The 22057-nt window shown below is 41.4% G+C and overlaps 1 protein-coding gene across 2 annotated transcripts; it reads left to right on the forward strand.

Annotated features, from left to right (window-relative positions):
- The first annotated feature begins 4669 nt into the window (after positions 1 to 4669).
- On the forward strand, positions 4670 to 10862 carry LOC147900754 (uncharacterized). 2 transcript variants are annotated; one of them, XM_087375832.1, is made up of 3 exons: positions 4670 to 4855; positions 5201 to 5491; positions 9989 to 10862. In XM_087375832.1, the coding sequence occupies exons 1-3, from the start codon at positions 4754 to 4756 to the stop codon at positions 10760 to 10762; spliced, it is 1167 nt and encodes a 388-aa protein (XP_087231958.1). In that variant the 5' UTR covers positions 4670 to 4753; the 3' UTR covers positions 10763 to 10862. The 2 variants fall into 2 exon arrangements, with proteins under 2 accessions (XP_087231958.1, XP_087231957.1); XM_087375831.1 differs by having other exon boundaries at positions 4670 to 4850.
- The last annotated feature ends 11195 nt before the right edge of the window (positions 10863 to 22057 follow it).

The raw sequence follows: 22057 nt of genomic DNA on the forward strand, positions 1-22057 counted from the left end.
CATAGAGTATTGCCGTTTTGTTTTGTGCTACCAGATGCGAAACATAGTACCGTATCAAGAAGCTTTTGCCGCTACCTGGTGTTCCACATACAACGTGCAGCCCCGAGCTTGTTGAAGCTAGGCTTTCGAAGACTCTTTGTTGTTCTACTGTCAATGCGGCATTGGCGACGGTGCGAAACTCGGCCATTTTTTCCAACATCCTCGCGCGTGTTGGCCCTTCGACGGTTTGCTGGTCGATGTTAGGCGCTTCCATTGGGCAGTCTCGGATGATCGCAACCTTTTGCAATATCATATTGATCAACTGGTCTGTGTGGTCAGTCGCTAGCAAGTTCCTTTGCATGTATTCGGTCACATACATCTCGAGGTCCTCGTTGCTCAATATGAGGCCGCGCATTTGGCATTCGACAAAGTAGGATCCAGCTGTGTTGGCAGGTGATATGAGCTCCGTTTCATTCCTGAAGCTGAGTTTTTGCAAGAGCACGTTGTAGAAGTACCCCTCTGGTTGATGTCCAGGGTGGTAGTCAGTGAATCTGACTACTCGCTCACATTTTGCGATTCTGTTGCCTAAGAGGTCAAGACCGACCGTTCCACGTTGCGTTTCCTTGGGCTTTCGAATCACACATTGCCTATGGTAATCGTAGAACGTGCTATCCTCGATGACGCTCGGTCTCCTGCAGTATATGTCGATCGGGTGCAGGGTGACGTTGTTGTTTCGCGAGATGATGCGTTGTCTTAGAGATGGTGGCGAGGAGTCGACATAGTGAACGGTCTCGCTCCTTGTGATTGTTGGTATCTGCATGCAGTTTAGCGCGGCCTTTGTTGGAGAGGTTGGTTTTGAGAGGAGGCTTGCGGCGATGAGTTTCAGCTTTACTTCGTCGAGACGTTGCAACCCCAAACGCGAGGCGTCTTCTGAACGGATGTTCAGTTTGCCCATTGGTTCAGATTTCATCGCGTACTTGAGGAGGTAGTGAGAGATTGAAGAGTTTGTCACCCGCTGTATGTTCATGTGTGCACCCCACAACAGTAACACAGAAGGGTGGTAAGGGACGACGTTTCGGTGCTCATGTCCCGGCCAGTAATACAACCAACGTTGCGTCAGAGGGTCGAGGATGGGTTCATATTCTAGCTGTGTTGCGAAAGGGAAGCCGTGCTTGCAACTGTGGTGTGACGGTCTGACGTAGCACGCTTTCCTGCATACGTGCAACTGCTTCCTGAGAACTAGTTCTTGCAGCCTTGTGTTTCGAGGATCCAGGGCCTCGTCCCTGGGGACGTAAGCCGCAATCTCATTTGCAATTCGCTGACGGTCATCATGGTGGACCCACAATATGACATGGGTGTGTAGGGAGCCCCTGTTTTGTATCTCATAACGAACGACACGGTGTTGTATTCGGCCAAGCAGACCGTCAGATGAAAGCAAATGCTTGCGCATGAACATGTGGAAGCGTGCGTGGAAAAGTGCCACGCATTCAATAGGACAGTCCTTCCAAGTGAATTGCGCATTATAATGTGTTGCGATGCTCTCGATCACATTAATTTCTTGCCACCGTGTATCGGTGACCTCGTCTGCAGTGAATGTCAGAAAGAAATCTGGGAGGCCCCAAGCATTGACCATCGTTATGAGGTCCTTCAGTTGCCATCGATGCCACGATGGGGACCCCGACATTGTTGATGGCATGCTGTAGCGAAGCACGTGTCTCATTGCGTCTTCATCGGTCGTGGCAGGGTTGGCTTTCCTATATTGGTCGATGTCTCGTTGCAAGCATGTAGAGTTGCTTGAATTGGCAATCATCACTGCCTGTTTTAACTAGAACATGATCAACAAGTACGGCTTGTAGAGCATGTAGATAGAGAATAAGGTGCATATTCTCATTTTCACATAGTTGCTGAACTGTATGCAGCCATCATAGTAGCCCCATCCGAAAGGGAACAGGAAGGGGAACACTGCTGACTCCATGGTTATGTCAACGCACGCACTGCCAGCTGCTGGTACTCCGTCGACGTGGAATGAAGCGACCCTCTCTGAAAGCATTTCTGTACCCTGTAGCTGTATGGAGGCAAACTCATGCTTGTCCCTTGCATCAAAGGCGCGACGGTTCACGGGGTCCACCATGTTTTGCAAAAGCAAGAGCTCAGGCTGAGATTCTGCTATTGACATTAACTCGAAGGGAGCTGTCTCATCGTGTAGTTCCAAGATACCTGCAATGGTTTGAGGACTCAAGATGCACATACCCATCTTGATGTCCGCACGCTCTGCTTTGCGCAATATTGGATTGTTCTCGATGTTGTATGCAAGCACACCTGACAGCTCGTTCGTCATGATTTCTTGAGCCGAGCTTAGTGGGACGTTTCGCCAGGATATCAGAGGATTGTCTAGAAGTGACCTTCGATCGAGTGTGCCACGAGCAATCGCATTTGCAGTCGTGGTAACTGAAATGGATATATCTATGATGCTTAGCAGTTGCGTGTGGAGGTGGTTTGTTTTAAGCAACTGCTGAGAGTACTGTGGCATCAACCGCACAATGTATCTGCTCCGCTGGGCATCTCGTGTGTAGCTTTGGCATTTCCAGTAAGTCACTTGCATGCCCATATTCTCGCAGGCATCCAAAAGTATCATGTTTCCGAGTGCGGTGCTGTGGCTCGAGATGCCTATGCCTTGCGAAGAAACGATCCTTTGGTTTGCAGACAGTAGCGTGGTTATGCCACATACACCACGCAGATTTGAAGGCTAGAGAAAATAGCCGCGCAATTACTAACCCATTGCTTGTATCTATCTGTGATGGTCAACCATGATGACATAGCTGGCCTCAAGGACATCTTTCTTGATGTTATATCAAGTTGAATAGCTTGACCTCTGGCTGCTCTGAGCGTTGACGAATGGTCATGTTCGAAGGAGTTTCCGGTGGTCATTTCTACATCGTGACATGAATCGATGTCTTATGTTCGGGTTTAAACACCTACAGGGATTAATAATAAAAAACATCCGAAACTTTGCTACAATTTCACTCACGTGGTTTTGTCTAAATGCAACAAGAAAAACAAAATGGACTGAACCTCTATCTTTAGAAGGTGAAAGAATTGATAAAATAACTTGAATCAAGCAAATACATTTTGTTGTGCGTACCTTTAGGAGAAGACACTCGTTTGGAGGCTGCAAACATCTCGAAAACAGAAGTGTTGCAGACATGATTAGTATGTCGGTCGAACCAAGCAAATGTAATGTTCCCTTGCGGAAACAGAATGTGCGAAGAAGTGTGCGTGCTCAAGATGAGGTGTAAAAAAAAAAAAACCATACGTAATGTATGGTGGAGAGCCGGCACATGTCTCTCCAAAAATTATATATCATAGGGGAACGTGCCATCCCCCTGTTTCGAATAGTCACGTCCAATGTTGGAGGTGTAGTGCATTAATGCGGACCAGAGCAACAGACGGTGCAGAAACATTTCAGAATTGAAATGACCGTACATTCTACTTACGTGGAGTATCCTTTGTGACGTCCACAGCTCGACAAGAAGTCGCCTATTTCTTTGCTGGAATGTCGGAATCTGAAAAACAATCATGATTAGTCAATATGCATTCCTGATGTTCTGCATGTTTGGATATGTTGGTTAGCATAGATGCAATTTCCTAAAGATGATAAATTCAAGCACAAAAGCTATACACAATCCAACGATCAAAGATGTCCAAACCATCAAGGTAATCATCTTCACACATCTTCGAGCAGTTGTAGTTACAATTTTACGGAATGAACTAGGTGAATAAAGCGCTGAAGCCGAATGTATATCTGTAGTGATCGATGTATATACAGAAATAGATAGAAATATATATATACAATAGAAAGGTGAGGGGCTACGCGGAGGAAAAGCATCCACGTAGCTCTGAATTATAGGATCAAATTACAGAGTGAGCCCATCATCCCCGCAGTGCAACTACTTCTCGGGCCCCACCTCATGGGACTCTGTTATTCAATTCGATTGGCAAGGATGGGTATCTGTTGTATGGATGAGGAATTGGATGCTGCTCGCCTGGAATCGCTATGCCTAAAAGCGAAAGCCACGGCTTTCCCCTCGGCCCACCCGCGCCGTGGAGCAAGCAGCATCGCCGCTCGACTTACGGGAAAGCGTTTGGCAGTTTTCTTGGCTACGCTTGGTCCTAGAGCTCTGTATCTAAACTCCGGTTCAATCTGGAGAAGGCTTTGATGACTCGGGCTAGGGGGCAACAATAGGGGAAGGGGGCTTGCGAAACAAGATAGAAAAACAACAAGAAAGAGGGGAACAAAAATACGTATTCTCTTCTCCGAGGCCGAAACACTGGCAGGATAAGAAGCAACCTTCCTCCTCAAAGGTGCCTGAAGACGGGGACAAGGGCAAGGCGCTCGGGGAAGAGAACAAGTGGGGACTTTTTCTCTAGAGGCCTCGTTCCGCGTTCGTGGGCTTGCTTTCTCTTGTTAAGTGGACTGCACATGTCCGTTTCGCCTATATTTAAAGGTTTTGCCTTGGCTTTTCACGCAGCTTTTCAAAAGCTTTCAAAGCTTTTGGGCTTTCAGAATTTAAATAAAAAATCTAAGGGTGTATATAGTGCCATGTGGAAGCACAGGATTTCAGAATTTGAAAAAACGTCCTAGTGCTGGCCAAGTAAAGAGGGTCGGCCTCACTGGTGGTACCTATAAGGTGACGTTAGGAGTTGGAGTGTTACAAATGGTTGAACCTTTGAGCTGAATTCAGGTTGGGCCAATTCAATTGATCATGGTGGAGCGATGGGAAGGGATCCTCCGAGTCTGCTGCTATGGTGCCACCAATCCCACCAGAGTTATGGCATCCCTGATCGTCTGCCCGAAGACGGGCACTCTCATGGTGAAGTCTGCCTTTTTACAATAAACCGAGAGAGAGAGAGAGATGGGCGGGTGCCGAGAGGGCACAAGCAGGGTCTGGGCACAAGCAGGGAGAGGGGAAAGAATTGGAAGCTAGATCGTATGTAATTATTGGTTCTTCGATTCCTCATGTGCGTTTATGGTTCGTTTAAGGGGAGTATATATGCTAGTGAGCAGAGACAGAGAGATGGATGAGGCACAAGAAAGAGCGAGGGGTTGGAATTGTGAAAGAATTGGAAGGAGAAGACTAGATAGATCTTTATGTAATTATTGGTTCTTCGATTCCTTATGTGAGGACAGGGGGACTAATCAAATTTGTATGCTATTGAGCAGAAGCCGTCCAGCAATGCCGTACTCTTTATGGGCGATTGCGTGCGAGGAACCGGAAATGTAGTTATTGAGCGACTTTCACGTCTGGACAACGTCGCTAAGATCTTGGTTTCTAAACTTGGAGATTCTGTGAATGCCTGGGTGCTGGAAGCATCCAGGTTTCAAGGCCCTTTTGCTTGCTACGAAGAATTCTTGCCATCTCTGTCATCGCATGGAGAGCCTTTGTCTTATGTTTCAGAGGGCCTTCCTGCTGCGCGAGCTCTTACATCTCTACTTAACAATTGCCTCGTTCAGGTAGTTTGCTCACTTTCCTTTGATTTTCACATTTGCCTGTAATGAAGCGTACCTTCGCAACATTGTAGTGCGTTATGTTGGCTTGCTATTTTCCATTTTCACATTAGCATGAGTGCTGCTCCGGGAGTGAGCGTAACTTCACAGCATTGTAGTATGTTACGTTGGTTTGCTATACCTTTCAGCCTTATAGTACGTTTCCTTTCCGTGTTTCAATTGCTATGTAATAAACCTATGAATTAATGGGCTTTGATATGTTTGTCGTTGCTTTTTGTTGTCGGGCCGTTTCCAGTGCACTAATGCCACTCGGCAAAACGGATATCTGGTATGCTGATCTAATACCAGAATGCAATAAAAATATGTATGAATTGACCATCTAGAAGGGAGATCTGGTTTTTTCAGCAGCTCTCTCTTTGACACCCGAGCGGAGAGCTTTGGAAGTGCGGATGAGCGCTTGCATGCATTCCCCACATCCTCTCAAAAATAGGGTGGAGAGAGACACCGCGGGTCTTTAGAAACCCAATATAGCTGCTTATGCTTGGGCACTGATGATGTCATAAGCATTGCTTTGCTTGCTAGGTATGTCTACCCTTTGTTTTTCATTTTCATTTTTATTTGTATTTATTTATTTTTTGGTTAGCTCGTTTTTCTTCTCTTTCGTTTTCTCATTTATTTTCATTTTAGAATTTTGGAGTTTATAACAGCAAAAATATGAATTTGTACGATTGCATAAATTCTAGTCTTACTAAAGGTCTATTAAATGAAGGTCTAAAATGTTATTCATGAGATTCAAGGTTTTTGGATTATGACTCTTGGAAAGTCATTCAATGGGCTTCCTTTATTCTCTGCGGGAATTTTGAGTTAGAGACGAGCTTTTCTCACTGAGGTCCTATCTTTAGCCACAGAGCCACTGAGGTCCTATCTTTAGCCACAGAGCCTCTTACAGTTTGTTTATTATGAGTAGCCAATTTCAACTTATGTGGAACATGGTGCCGTAAGGGGCCTAGATCTTACGGAGCCCTTGCATGGGTGGAGGAACATCAATCTAGTTTCTATAGCACTCAACTACTGCAGAGTGTTGGAGTGATAAACCCAGCATCCCAATATCATTAAGCTCACAGCACACAGACTATGGCCAGTCATCTGGAAGATCGGTCTTCAGTTTATGACATTCTGAGTTAAAGAGATGTCTTCTGATATATGCCACCTTGGGTTCGCTATGTTGTGAACAGATACTGGAGCCTTTCTTTGCTTTACTTGACGCATAGTGGCTCCGGTTGTTTGTTACTTGACTGCTTTACAGTTGTGCTGGCTGAGTCGGACTGACTGACCTCGTCTCAAATTTTCCTGTTGGTATGGCATGACGAAGAGTTTTGGTCTCAATGAGCTGGCCTTTAATGGTTAAGAAACTGCACTTTTGAAGCCTGCAAGAAGCCCTACAGAGTTTGCAAGGCTCTCGTCATCCTATGGGTGGGGGATTGTATTCTTTAAGGGCCTTTTTTAAATTCAGTGGAAAAGACTTCTATTAAGCTTGCAAAAACCTCCAAGAGCGTGAACTCAGGTGTTGTTAAGGGGCTTTAAGCATGGCCTAGGAGAAGTTCAGAATTAGTCTACTTCCATCCAAGAGCTATGCTATAGACAACCTGAGAGCTCTTAACCATGTTTTTTCACAGTGGTTGCAATATTCGACCTTGTAAATTTGGAAATAGCCCCATCAAAGTCTTGAAATGTGAGTCATTCTGGCTTGTTCTCAGGTGTGTTGTCTCTCGCTTTATTGTGATTATTTTGGTGGGCACTCTGATCTATGTGTGTGGGTTTCTGCAAACCGGCAAAGCATGGCTTCTAGGTGAATAGCAATCAAATCTTTGAAGTAGCTAGTCCCTGCTATGTGTGATGGAGTTAATGGTTTGCAATCTTGTAGTCACTCACGAGATTGAAACTGCACACTGGTGTGTGTTTCCAGAGGATGAGTTTAGACATGTTCCTGGATGTATCTAGATATATACGTAGCAAATCGTTGGAGCTGGAACACGTGGACAACACCAAGATTTGGATGATTGATGGCTTGGGATAGCTAGAGGTTCAGCAAAACAAGAGAGATTTGTGGCTCTAAATCAAATCACAGGTCGAGCATGCACAAGCGCTTGGGAAGGTGTGGAGAGTGATGTCTGCCTTACAATCTTATGTATGTGATCTTGCTTTAAGTCAAGTATCATTGCCCGATGCACCAAGGCTCACCCCTGAGGTCAATATGTATTATGAAAGAGGGAATTCTTACAGAACAGTGCTTGCCAACAATGAGGTGCTTTAGTAGCTTCTCATGTCTTTTTGCAGAGTCTAAATTGTGTTTGCTTACTAAACCTGTTTACCACTGTCCAAACCATGTCATGACCCTACAGTGATCTAGCGAACCCCAAAACAAAATCGATGATAATATGCTCCCATGTTGCTTTTGAAACTAGCACATGCTGAACCTTGTGGCTTTGCATGGTACTTAGACTTTTGACACACATGACGAGGGAACATATCAACAAACATTTCTGGATCTATGGCCTATAGAAGTATCATTGAAGATGATCTAAACTAGGTGACATACGTGGATGACTTGCTTATGGCTTTGCTTTCTCGTGCATATATCTGGTCCCACAAATCCCATTCTGATTCCTCATGTAATCATCAGAGATATAGTCCTCGGTGACCACCTCCTTCATTAAGCTTCGTCCAAATGCACAAGAAAGGCAGGTCATCCTTGTAAGCATTCTTCATTGCAGCAAGCTCTTCATGATGCACAGCTGCGATAGTACTAAATGTGGTCTATGGCAGATAGCGCCTGCAACCATGTTCTCTGTTTCTGGCATATGGTGAATCTGAAAAATAATTGCAGTAAGCATGTTTGTCTGTCTGATATGCTTCTCCCTTACAAGGGGCTCTTGTAGGGAAGTAGCAGACACACTGATAGTTTGGATTGCGAAATCAAAATTCAACAGATAATGCTTTGAATAGGCAGAGAGTGAATGACTACAAGAAGTTCCTTCTCGTAAAGTCATAATTTATTCCAGCCTTTTTAAGCCTATGACTTTCATATGCCATTATGTGACTTACCACCATTTGAAACACGGTTCTGACAGTGTACTCTAGAGGGGATCTAGAGTGTTCCTCCTGTCGTCCTCTACATCCTTACATTAAAATTATTGATGGTTCTCACCACTTTTCTGAAGATCGTTGTAAGGACACCCTGCTGCATTATTGGAGAATCACAATTTGATAAGAGAGCACTTCTTCACAATTTGTGATTTGTTTGCAGCACTCACCCTGCACTGCCATTTGCCTCCGGATATCATCTTTTGACATCTACATTGTGATTTGTCCTGGACCTCACCTATGGACATCTGGATTGCAATTTGCACTTGGACATCATACATTGGCAATTCCTTGCCCCAGTGGGTTTTTGGAGTTGTACTTTGGTTGGAGTAGGATGAGGGAGCCTTTTGATTTATAATCTGTTTGATGCTTGTGTGCAGTTGTGCTCTCCTATATTTCTCTTGCTCAATTTGGGTTCAACATTTGATGATAGGTCATTAATGGTATGTTTTGAAATTGGACATCCTGAGAACTCCAGACTACAGTATAGTTCTCAAATAAACTCTGCTAATGCCGTAGAGGACATCCTGAGAATTCCAGACTACAGTTATAGTTCTGAACAGATTCTGCTTATGCTCTAGAGCGTTACAGTTTTTTTGAAAAAATCTAATGGTTTTTATGGGAAATCTTGGTGCACTCTTCATTTTCTTGCTGAATTGATTGTTTGAAGGTCTGGGTTTTAATTCTTTCCAGGGGTAAAGAGTATGTGAGTGTTACAGAAAATGACACTGCCACCTTGTAAACTCATTTGCCTTCAAGGGCCTTATGGTTTTCATGGGAAATGGTTGTGAAGCTTCATTCATTGGTGTTTCCGCTAATTTCGAATTGTTTCCAAGGCTTAAGGGTGTTTGAGTGTTACTGGCTTTACCACCCGGCAAAGCTCACTTACCTTTGATCATACTGAGAAGATTTCAGACAATGTCTGCACCATGAATGTTACTTTGTTTGCAAATTCAATAAGGGTGTTTGAGTGTTACTGGCTTTACCACCCGGCAAAGCTCACTTACCTTCGATCATACTGAGAAGATTTCAGACAATGTCTGCACCATGAATGTTACTTTTGTTTGCAAATTCAACAACGTGCAGTGCATTTTGTTAGTAAGAATGTTAGATTACTGGCAATTGTTTTCCACCTTGCATTTCAAGTTTCTCCTCAAAACTCAAAAACTTTCAATGCATTTCCTGAAGGTGGTTAGGTATTCAAATGGCTATGGGGTATTGTGGAAAAATAGGGGGGGGACAACTTAGCACGTATCATAATGATCTTGAAGTTTGCCTCTTATTTCTTGTCTTTTGTAATTTATGGTTGCTTTTATGCTCTTTCTCCAGTTTCTGATATGAAGATTTCAATCTTTTTAGGTAAACAAGGAACTTATTGAAAGGAAAGGTGTCCATGATCATAGATCATCTGCTCAAGACAGAAGAGAGATCCAGGTAGATCACATTGAAGGATCTGAAGCTCCAATTTCAACCACCGTTAGCATACCAAGGACCTTCCTTTTTGGCTTCAGCAAGGGAGGTGTTGTACTAAATCAGATCCTTGCAGAGCTTTCTCACGTTGAAAGACATGGCTTAACTGTTCCAGAAGATTCACAGAAACCTCCAGAATCTACAACTCCATTACATGGCGTAGGACTAGTGCAACATAAATTTCAGCAGATACATAGCAAACTAGCGAAGAGTTTGCAATTCATAAGTGTGAATCGCCCTGAGTTCAATGGGTGTTCTTCATGTACTCATGCACATGAAGCCTGTCATAATGGGAACAAAGTGGTCCCTGCAACCATTGATGAATTCCTAATGAGCATAGCAGAGATTCATTATGTTGATGTCGGTCTAAATTGTCCTGGTGCATATCAGACGGAGGAATCTGTACTTGAAAGTGTGGTGAAGGCGGCAATGCCATCCACCGCAGGTTTGCACCTAGCGTTCCATGGAACTCCACGCCAATGGAATGATAAAACTCGACACTGGATATGTTCTGAGAAGGACTACTGCATCCAAACTCTGCGCAGGAAAGCCAAGAAGCTGGGCAGTGATAAATTACGGATAACTGAGAATTATTACTTTGAAAAGGACCGGCCAAGCTTACAAATGCATTTCCAAATTTTGGAGTCTCTGATTCTGGATTGAACATGTAGTATTGTGAGTTGAAAACTTAATTGTATATAAAGTTGGATGCATAGTCTGTCAAATTGCGTTTTTAACTTTGAATGGTATTTACCATTTGTGAGTTTTGAGATATCCTATACATATATATTCTGCAACAAACTTAAGCCAAAAGATAAATGGGACCCAAAATGGTCAGCCTAATGAGTCGAAGGAGACCTGCATGACACTTCAAAAATAGATATCTTTGGAGTGAATCCTTCATGACTGATTGCACTTTCCATTTACAACTTTAGCTAAGAATGAAGCCCCAACAGCTAATCTTTATCTCATTTAGAACAACAAAAAATCTAAATTTGTATGATTGGACTTATTCTAGTCTTACAAAGGTATATTTTTCTATCACCTTGGCGGACATGCAAATTCTTTGAATTTTCGTCCAAGTGGTAATCAGTTGTTCAACTACATCATTTTATCTTATGCGGGTGGAGAAGCCCCAACAGCTAATCTTATTCTCATTTAGAATAACAAATAATCTAAATTTGTATGATTGGACTTATTCTAGTCTTACAAAGGTATATTTTTCTATCACCTTAGCGGACATGCAAATTCTTTGAATTTTCGTCCAAGTTGTTCAACTACATCGTTTTATCTTATGCGGGTGCAGAAGCCCCAACATCTAATCTTATTCTCATTTAGAACAACAAAAAATTTAAATTTGTATGATTGGACTTATTCTAGTCTTACAAAGGTATATATAAAAGAATGAAAGAGCTTTTATCTTGTGCTTCCTTCACCACACATGTAGAATGAGGTCTCTCTGTCATCTCGTGGTTTTTCCTTTAAAACATTGTTATCCATGTTTCAGATATTTCAATCTCAAGAACTATTTATGATTGAAAACTGGACTACTTAGTCTATTCTTAAGAGTTAGATAAATTTGCCTTTAAGATGAGCTATTCTTAAAAATTAATGTCACCAAATCCATCATTTATCAAGTTTGGTTCTATAGTGTGGGCATAGTTTGAAGAGGGAGTTGTGTCATCTGTTTGGAGTAAAGTTTCTAGTTAAGGAGATGAAGTGTGAACCTTGTAGCTGAAGTAACTTTTGACTGGAAGGTTAGGAGTATTCTGGTAAAACTAAGATTAATTGGAGTCTACTTCCTTTTCTTGATGAAACCATTACAGAAAAAGAATTTTATCAAGCTTTGGAAAGTTATCAAAAATTTTGATTGCAAGTTAATATGGCCTCGTTATAGTCAGATATATAAGTGATTCGATGAGCTGCCAATAGTACTTGTGATTGACTGTAAGCTTCTTTGGATCTTTAGTAAGTTTTAAGCTTCGCTCCATGAAACTTCTTTAGGAGACTATCCACATATTTCTATTGGCTCATGAAGGTGCTGTCTGAGTTTCTCCAGAACTCAATTCTAAGATAACAGTACGTAATTCCAAGGTCTTTCATGTCGAAATCTGTAGATATGTCTTGTTTCAGCTTGTTGATGAAGCTCTCATTGCTTCTTGTCATAGTTGGATCATCTATATACAAAAGTGCAATAGTAATATCTCCCTCTTGAACTTTGTAGTAGAGAGTATGATCTACATTGGACTTCATGTATCCTAGATGAGTCCTAGATTAGCAAAATACTTGTCGATTCTACTATACCAACTTCTGGATGCTTGACTATAAGCTTCTTTGGATCTTTAGTAAGTTTTAAACTCTGCTCCATGAAACTTCTTTAGGAGACTATCCACATATTTCTACTGGCTCATGAAGGTGTTGTTTGAGTTTCTCCAGAACTCAATTCCAAGATAACAGTACATAACTCCAAGGTCTTTCATGTCGAAATCTGCAGATATGTTTTGTTTCAGCTTGTTGATGAAGCTCTCATTGCTTCTTATCATAGTTGGATCATCTATATACAAAAGTGCAATAGTAATATCTCCCTCTTGAACTTTGTAGTAGAGAGTATGATCTGCATTGGACTTCATGTATCCCAGACGAGTCCCAGATTAGCAAAATACTTGTCGATTCTACTATACCAACTTCTGGATGCTTGCTTTAAGCCGTAGAGACTTTTCTTGAGATGGCAAACCTGATGTTCTCTTCCTGGTTCAACATACCCTTCTGGTTGCTACATCTAGACGTCCTCATCTAGGTAACCATTGAGAGAAGAAATTTTGATATCTAGCTGGTTTGTTGAGTGTTGCTATTGATATAAAATATCTTATGGAATCCATGTTTGCTACTGGAGAATAAGTCTCATCATAATCTTGACCGTATTGCTATGCAAATCCTTTTGCAACTAGTTTAGGTTTGTAATATATATCTTTCAATGCTTCCATCTAGATTGTACTTAACTTTATTAACCCATTTGTTTGTAATGCCCTTCTTTCCAGATGGAAGGTGGAGATGTACATAACAATTTTGCAAAGAAAGTCTACAAAGTAATGGCAATATGCTACAAAATGGCAAATCCACCGAAGTAAAATGCACTAAAAAATGGCAAAAATGTCGAACTCCAAAATGGCAAATCTGTTAAGGCAATCTACTATAAAAGGATAGAAGTGCCAAAATATTGAACCACTAAATGTCCTATCCTACTATTGCTTTTCTTCATCCTCTTCGCCCTCCTCGCCCTCAGTCTCTATTTTGCACGCCCTCCTCATCGCCCTCCTTGCCCTTGGGCTCTCTGCATGCGTCGATCTCTCGCCCTCCTCTTCTGCATACCTAGCTGCTTCTTCCTCAGATCTTGTCTCTCTGTTCGGATCTCCAGATGGGTCGAACATACCTCCCTAAGAATGAAATAAGTTAGAAAAACTAAGAGTGTTGATAGTAAGACAATGGTGATATTCAAACGATAACAAAGAGGAATAGGATATACTCACATGATACGCTGCCACCCTTTCCGATGTGGACTCTCTCTCTCTCTCCTTCTCCTTAAACCATGCCTTGGCTCCAATCGTGAAGGACCTTTTGTACTCCCCATTGTCTGAAATTAGGAAAAAAGGGAGCTCATTTTCGGGCCTTTTAGGGTTTGGGAAAAATGCCTCTCAACCAATGAGGAGAAGGCCAACGTAACGTAGAAATTCCACAAAAAATGGCAAAAATATGAAAAAAAAATAGTACTTTATGTTGCTACAAGCATGTGGCATTAATGAGAAGATTTGTTTTCTATTCTTTTATGGTTCGCATGTCCCTATCAAGAGATGTGGACCCGAAATCGAAACAGAGCTCCATTTTGAAACCTTCCCGCATGGTGACCCAAAACAACCATCCACTTTCTCTTGTTCTCAGGAACCATTCTCTCTTCAACAAGCATTCCTCTACTTTCGCTACCACTAGCCATTCCATTCTCTCTTTGATAAGCATTCCTCGTTGCATTATTGTTGTTGTGATGCTCTTAAACTTTCAAGACAATAAGCTCCTTTCACCTTTTATTTGTGTGTTCTCATTTTCGTTCAATTTTGTTAATGTCTTACTATTTTGTTGTGTGTTTCTTTGACTTCATAGGTATTAGAGTGAAGATTTCATATGGCAACCAAAAACTTTGGTCGTGCCACTAGGAAATGGTATGTCGCTCTACTTGGCAAAGATGTGGATGTACAAAGTATCTCTTTGCCATGAAGACCTACCTCACTAATCTCATGTGTAGAAGTCTCCAATACTGTGACTGTGGACGGTAGTTGGAAAAGGATAGCAGTGGCAAAAGGAAACTCGTTGCTAATGCAACCCAACAAGCGGAGAAAGCAACAATCAACTAACACTTTTTTGGCTTCTTGGAAGGGCAAAGTGAAAGATTTCAAAGTTAAAAAGGAAGGCACAAGATGCATTAGAGAGGTTCGGATACAACCCTAATACAACATGTCTACATGCATCAATAACTTGCATTACGAGATTATCATGCTTATCTTCCACACCATAGACCCAATTGTAAGTGTATTTTGTATAATGAAATAGTTAAAACGAAATAATTGTTGCTTTCTATTGACAGACAGTATCTTTGTTTTGGTTCATATATATATCCCTCATCATACGAAGAGTGGCAACTAATGGAGTGCATATTTAGATTCTTTGATGCTTTACATGGGGCTATTGGGGAGCTACAGTACAAAGGTAGAAAATCAACAACGCTGGTGGCTGAATCAAGTATATTTTTTAATGATCACTTTTATCAATTGATGGACAATGCTCACTCACACGGTTTATTAAAAAAGCAAGATCTCCCGTTGGCCAGTCCCTAATGGCAACATCACAGAATCATACAGAGCCAAACCATTTTTGAAAGTACAGCATTCCCTGAAACCAAATATTGCTACGAGGATACTTAAAATCAATATTTTCATGCCACTTACACTTTTTGTAGAACTTTTTCAGGATTATCCAATTAAAGTTTGTTAGACAATGTTGACTTTCAGAGCAAAAGGATATGATGAAATTCCAATTCCAAAATTTTTGGATAATGGTTGGGATAGAATGGTGGCCATCAATGTGTATTGTGAGGTTGCTCATAACTCCATCAACATTAAGTACATGATTGCCTCGCAAAACTTTATTTTCTTTTTTTACTATAAAAATGCAGCAGGATGATAGGCACAAAACTTGTGGCAATGGACCAAGATGAGTTACACAATGACATTATTATGGAGACTAAGAACGATATCCGTAAAGAATTTTTATTCATTTTGAATACCTTGTGTTCCTCCTAAATCTATTCTCTTTACATTTACATATTACTAAAAATTTATTTTTGCAGATACTGCAAAGGAGTGAAAGCAAAATTCAATGCAAGGACATTGTAAATAGAACAATTTAGATAATTTAAAGCTATTGACTCCAGGTATTACTTACAATCCAAAAAAAAGAAAGTTGACATTTGATGTATTAATACAAAATTATTACAAGTATCATGTGTTTTTCTATTGTTGCTCAAAATCTCTCTCTTGACTTTTGTGTAGTGGAGACTCCTTTTGAGAAGAGTTGTCTTTAGCTTCTTCCACATGTTGCTCAGGTGGCTACTATTGTACATCCTCCATGGGCTTAATATCGTCCTGTTGCAATGGTACTACCTCCTCATACATCGACTCCTCATGCTCCTTAAGTGTTCATGCCTCCTCGTGCATGGGCTCGGGATCGGGCTCATGCTGCTTTGATGTCCCTGCCCTCTCATGCATATAGGCTTGGGCCTTGTGGTAGCTCTACCTGGAAAGGATCAACTGCAGTTTCTCCTTCCATGTCCTTTCAGAATTGTTCAAACAGCTCATCAACACCAACACCTTCTAGAATATCCTTTAGATTACTAGTGATAGGGACATTTTGAGCCTCTTGTTCAACCTCGAGATCTTCAAGGCCTTTTGAGCCCTCTCCTATATGGAATGTTCAATCTGGTGCTGGACAAGGGGAAGATACCTCTAACAGCTTCAAAATATTCTTTCCTCTGAAGCTATTTTCATATTTAGAGCCAAACTATCCTCTTTTATTCTGCAATAAAAACAAAGGATTTTTTCAATCTTTTTTGTACCAATGCATTGAATTTAGAACTTCTTAAGCAGTGTGCAATAAACATGCTTACAAATTCAAGCTGTATCTCTAAAAAGTATGCGTCCATCATATATTTTGCACTTATTAGAGTCCTCCATCCACAAGAGAAAGTATCCTCCTATTGTGGTGTCTGTTTTATCAAAATAGAATGCTAAGATGTATATTGGACTATGAAGAGTGCCAAAATAAGAGAGAAATACATATAAGTGACTATGATTACTGTACCTACAATTGCATTGTTGAGTTGAATCTAACATCTTTAAAATTGGATCACGAAGGTCTAGTGCATCCATTAGTCTTTCGAGGCAGCTGTAATGGGTATGAAGGTTAAGGGAATGCATACTGTTAAATTAAATTGGGCAACAAAATATAAAATTCATACTTCTGCATGTAAAAGTGATATGGCTGACTTTTTAGGAGAAAACATGGAAATCGTGTTTTGTAGGTGGAGTACTGACTTACAATTCTAAATCCTGGTGGGTGCCTTTTAAGGAGTTGAAGGTATAGCACAACTTTTGTTGTATGTCTATATGCACCAAACTCTAGTGATTGCTGCTACAAGAAAAACAACAAACATGAGAGGATTAGACCAAGAGGGTGTAAATACAATTTGAACATATCAGGATTTTGTCAATAGAGGGTATTAGTGGAAAAGAACAGGGAACATACTCTGAACAATATGGGAGGAGAATCATATCAACCACATCCAAATTGTAAAAATGAAACCACTTGGAAATGCTTTTGGTTGATGCCTTGTTATCCTTCAACTTGAATGAGATAGCTGGATCAACTATATATACACTGTCATTAGGGTAATTTTGGACTCAAAAAGGGCCTCATAAGGAGTGGATTAGCAAAATGGATTAAGAGCTAATAAGGCCTACAAAGGGTCCCATCATTCCATATGGGGATAAAAAGTTACATCTCCCTAGGCCCTTGGTGGCCCCCAAAAGTGCACCTCCCTCTCCCAGAGGGAGAGCCCCCCCATTCTCAAAAAGTTAACTCTCTTTACAACCCTTAGGTGGTCCACATTTCCAAAAAGTATCTCGCAGGTACACCCTAGCCCAAAATTTTGAAATTTTTTAAAATGGTCCAAAACTCTTCAAAACTTTCCCCCAAACTCTGCCTATGCACCCAAATCACTTTTCAACACCTAAATCCTATCCTTCTCACCGTAATCATCTTCCAATCCCACATTCATACTCCTTCTATCGTAAGCACTTTGCAGCACCAAAATCCAATTTCTTCTCATCATTTTGTCCCAAACTTGCTTCCATTGATCCTATTATATCTTTCCATTGTCCCAATCTTGTTTCCATTGATTCTATTCTACTCTTTGAACTAATCCAAGGCCTTATTTCTAAATCCCTCTCATGGCTCCATTGGAAGATTGCACCAACAAGCCATGAAAAAGTACCTTGCACATCGAAGTTGCACCAGAGTATGCCATGACTCATCAATGTTATGGCCACAAAATTGCCAAGGCAAAGATATACTAGTTCAATTACGACAAGAAGGAACAAAGCATGTCGACTTATGGAGTGTTGGTGGACTCTATCCAGTGGATCCTTTGACAGGTGCTCCACCTTTGTTTAAAAATGTAACGAGTTTGATTCAATACATAGGCGATGGTCTTCAAGTCTTACTAGGATATTGTAAACGCATCGGCGATTCCAATGCTAAAGCACACTTTGTGAAGATTCACTTTTTGAGAATGGAAGGAGAGAGGAAGATACTTAGAGATACCGTGCATAACCTCCAAGAACAACTAACCCAAGAACCAAAAAAACTGGCTGACTCAAAAATTGCAAAAGAGAGGTCACAAGAGACAATCACAAGATTAATAGATGAGAAGAACAAACTATTGAGAAATGCTTGGTGTATCCAACAAGAGCTTACTACATTGACTAGGAGATTAGAAAGGATAAAAAGAACCCCTCTAGGTTACAAGCATAGGATCAAGCCCGTGCAACCAATGGAGAGCTTGGCATATGGTGGTGGAGCAAGGAAGCATAGGGTGAAAGCTACAAGGTATGTATATTTGGACTATTTTGTAATTATGAAGCATTACTTACAAATGAGTCATTTATTTTTCTAATGTTATCATGATTTCTGCAGAAATTTTATGGAGGAGGTTACTGGAAGAAATTCCTCTAACAAACTTTGTGCCATAAAGAGTGTAGTTAAGAAGAAAGAATTCATTTCTATTCTTAGGGACCCCCGTCGACGTGCATTGCGGCATGCAATATTACAAGAGGTTGTGAAAGATCCAATATATGATTGCCACTAAGCCTAGTGCACACAAGATCAATGGAAGAACTAAGGAGGCTCAAAGAACACTAAATAAGACATGAGAGGGAGATAGCAAATCTATATGTCTTGCAATGTGTGTTCAACAATACATGGTAGGCCTCTTATATAGAGAGTGCCCTTTGAATAGTCAACACTTGTGGGATCCTCTCATCCACATCTCTCCTTGTGGATATCCTCAATCCACATCTCCACATCATGTAGTCCACATCCTAGGGTGGCTACTTTGATTCTTTCCTTAGCACATACCTTAGCCTTTAATCTATGTGCTCATGGCACCATATCTCAACACCTCCCCTTGGTGCCATAATCCTTTGGCTACTGCAAGGTGGTCAGACGTGAGTTCATTCCATCACCTCCCCTTAGTGCATACCTTGCTACTTAAGGTGGTCAAGTGTGGTTTACATGTCAATACCTCCCTTGGGTGCTTTCATAGCTACTCTCAGGTGATCAGGTTGATTACAAACATATGGGCTGTAGGTGGAAAGGATTTTACTTTTCAATGCTTCATGTTGATGGCGTTCGCTTCGTAGCTTGATGCATGATGCTTTGTTCTTCCATGTGCCTTAATGCTTTCTATGTGGATGCCATGTTTCGGGCTATGGTCATCTCATGCACTTGTGCTTTTGGCATGCTTATTGCATTCATGCGTTGCTTTTCCAGTTGTTGCAAAGGTCTTACCAATTGATTTCTTTCAATATTGGCAGTGTCTAATTGCATAGAATGATTCTGGCTTGACAAGCGCATAGAGCTCAAAAAGACGATCAGTTTTCCTTTTTGGAGTGTGTCCAAATTCTTCCTGGATTGCAAGTTATGTCTTGTCGAAGTTTTTGTGAAGAAGAGGGCCTTTGATGATGTGGCACATGGATTCACATGTAGAATTCAAACTATGCTTAACAAGAGGTTGTGTGCTTAGAAGGCACTGCTGATTGTGCATGCTGATGTGGCACTCTGACATGTGTCAGTCTTCTGAACCAAATGAGCTAACCCAAGGTTATCAAACTTAACTATGGTTCAAGTAGCCCCACTAACTGAACCACACTAACCATGGTTATCTTTTAATCTACCCACAGTTAAATCCTATCTTGACACGTGTCAGTCAATGGTGAGCCTTGAGGGACCTTTGGAATTTCTAAGGAAAGGTCTACGATGCGACTTTTCTTCTTTGAAGAAAGTCTGTTACAGGGGGCGACGGCTCACAGACGAGAAGAGGTGATGGTGCGACGAACTTTGGAGGCGATTTTAAAGGATTCACAATCCCATTTGACAAGCTGCATTCAAGGCAGGCTGGTGATGGCAAGAGCTGTAGAAGCACCTCTATCGCTGAGACGTTTGTAGCATAGGACAAGTTGAAGAGTCGACTGGATTATAGCTTCTGTTGTTGATGGAGAGCCATGATTCTCTGTGTGCCTTAGTTGGAGTCGTTGGAGCTCCTTGCAATTATGTTGATTGGAGAATGCTCATTGGTGGTTGTTGTAATTGTTAAAGAAGCCTAGTCGTAGGAGCTTAGCATAGGAGCTTACCGGTCATATTGAGTCATAGGGGCTAGAAATTCGGCAGGCTGGAGGCATCACTAAAGCAAATTTGCTGTGGGTTCACTGGTCTGTCATTGGAGTGGAGCCAACCGATGCAGTTGAGCCATTGTAGGAGGCGACTCCTAGTAGTTGGAGGCTATAGGTATCCCGATGGACAGCCTGTGTGCTGATGGAGAAGTTGGTCATTAGAGGCGGGTCGATGGCTATGGAGGTGTTGAGCCACTCTTGCTGGAGGTGCATGCTACTATAGCTATGGCGCTGCTATGTCTTACCTGTGGGTGAGGTTGTTCCAGCCGAGTTGCTGAAGGAGTCCTCATGGTCATTGAAGGCGTTGTAGTTGTGAGGGCTTTAGTTGGAGAGTTGCTCAATCTATTGAGTATTTGAAGTCACTGATATTTCTTTCTCTCTCAGTCTATGAAGGAAATGGTAGGCACTATGGACTCTCTCAACTCTTTGTAAGCTCACAAATCTCACAACTCATAGAGGAGCATTTCCTTTCATAAGAAACTTTCAAAAAAACTCTCTCTCTCTCTCAATAGAACAGAATTCAACAGCCCTCAATGAACACTCAAAGAACCCACTATGAACTTAAACTATCTCATGGATATAATCTCACAAACTCTCCCTAACATCAAGATAAGAGTGTGCCACTCACTCTAAACTACCTAGGCTTGTGGGCAACCTATGCTCTGATACCATGTGAAAGATCCAATATATGATTGCCACTAAGCCTAGTGCACACAAGATCAACGGAAGAACTAAGGAGGCTCAAAGAACACTAAATAAGACATGAGAGGGAGATAGCAAATCTATATATCTTGCAATGTGTGTTCAACAATACATGGTAGGCCTCTTATATAGAGAGTGCCCTTTGAATAGTCAACACTTGTGGGATCCTCTCATCCACATCTCTCCTTGTGGATATCCTCAATCCACATCTCCACATCATGTAGTCCACATCCTAGGGTGGCTACTTTGATTCTTTCCTTAGCACATACCTTAGCCTTTAATCTATGTGCTCATGGCACCATATCTCAACACCTCCCCTTGGTGCCATAATCCTTTGGCTACTGCAAGGTGGTCATATGTGAGTTACATTCCATCAGAGGTTGCAACCGACTTAGAGAATCTTGTAGATCCATCGAAAGTTGTCCATGCATGTGATGCTACTGGCATTAGTCGACAAGGGTACTTAGCTGTTATAATGTCTTTGTAAGTGCACTTCGAGGTCAAGGCATTAAGAATCGTCTATTGTCGAGACCAGTATACGTTAGAAATGCAAGGAAAGAAACAAATTCTGCTGTTCAAGATTTGTTGGGTGGATTTATACACCTCAGAAAGCATGATGTTGGAAGGCACAAACAAGACAAATATTCAACATAGCAAAAAGAAAGGAGGACCAACTACCAAAGGGGCAAAGAAAGGACCAAGAACCTTTGAGTACACAGAGCATAATAATGTTTTTTCGGATGTACGTAGGGTCCAAGCTGCAATGGTGGAGTTTTACAACATGAAAGCATAGGGTAGATTAAAATTATATTGTTTAGAGGGCTGTAATTTTATTGAAATCTTTTCTAATCATGTAAATCTTTTAATCTTTGAGATTGTGAAGGAAAGTTAGTATTCGTTATCAAATTGGATGAGTGTGAGGTTGTAAAAGGCCACAAGTTGGAAAGGGTTAGTATTACTTTGATGAATAAATCCCTCGGACATGCCAAAGATAAGGAAATTAGGGAATATTTTAGTGTGCAATAAAAAAAGCACATTTGGTGGCTTGCCACATTTGAACTTCCTAAAGAGACACAAGCATTTTTAAAATGGGTATTTGATAGATCTCCAATTCCAAGTGTCATAGATGCACAAACGAAAGGAGAGTTGCTTCAAGTTGAATGGTTCGGATCATTTAAAGTTGAATGGCACATGGCAAGAGATC

Source organism: Dipteris shenzhenensis, chromosome 6, assembly GCF_047967505.1.
Source record: "Dipteris shenzhenensis isolate YYH24624 ecotype China chromosome 6, Dip_SZ_1.0, whole genome shotgun sequence".
Taxonomy (NCBI): Eukaryota; Viridiplantae; Streptophyta; class Polypodiopsida; order Gleicheniales; family Dipteridaceae; genus Dipteris; species Dipteris shenzhenensis.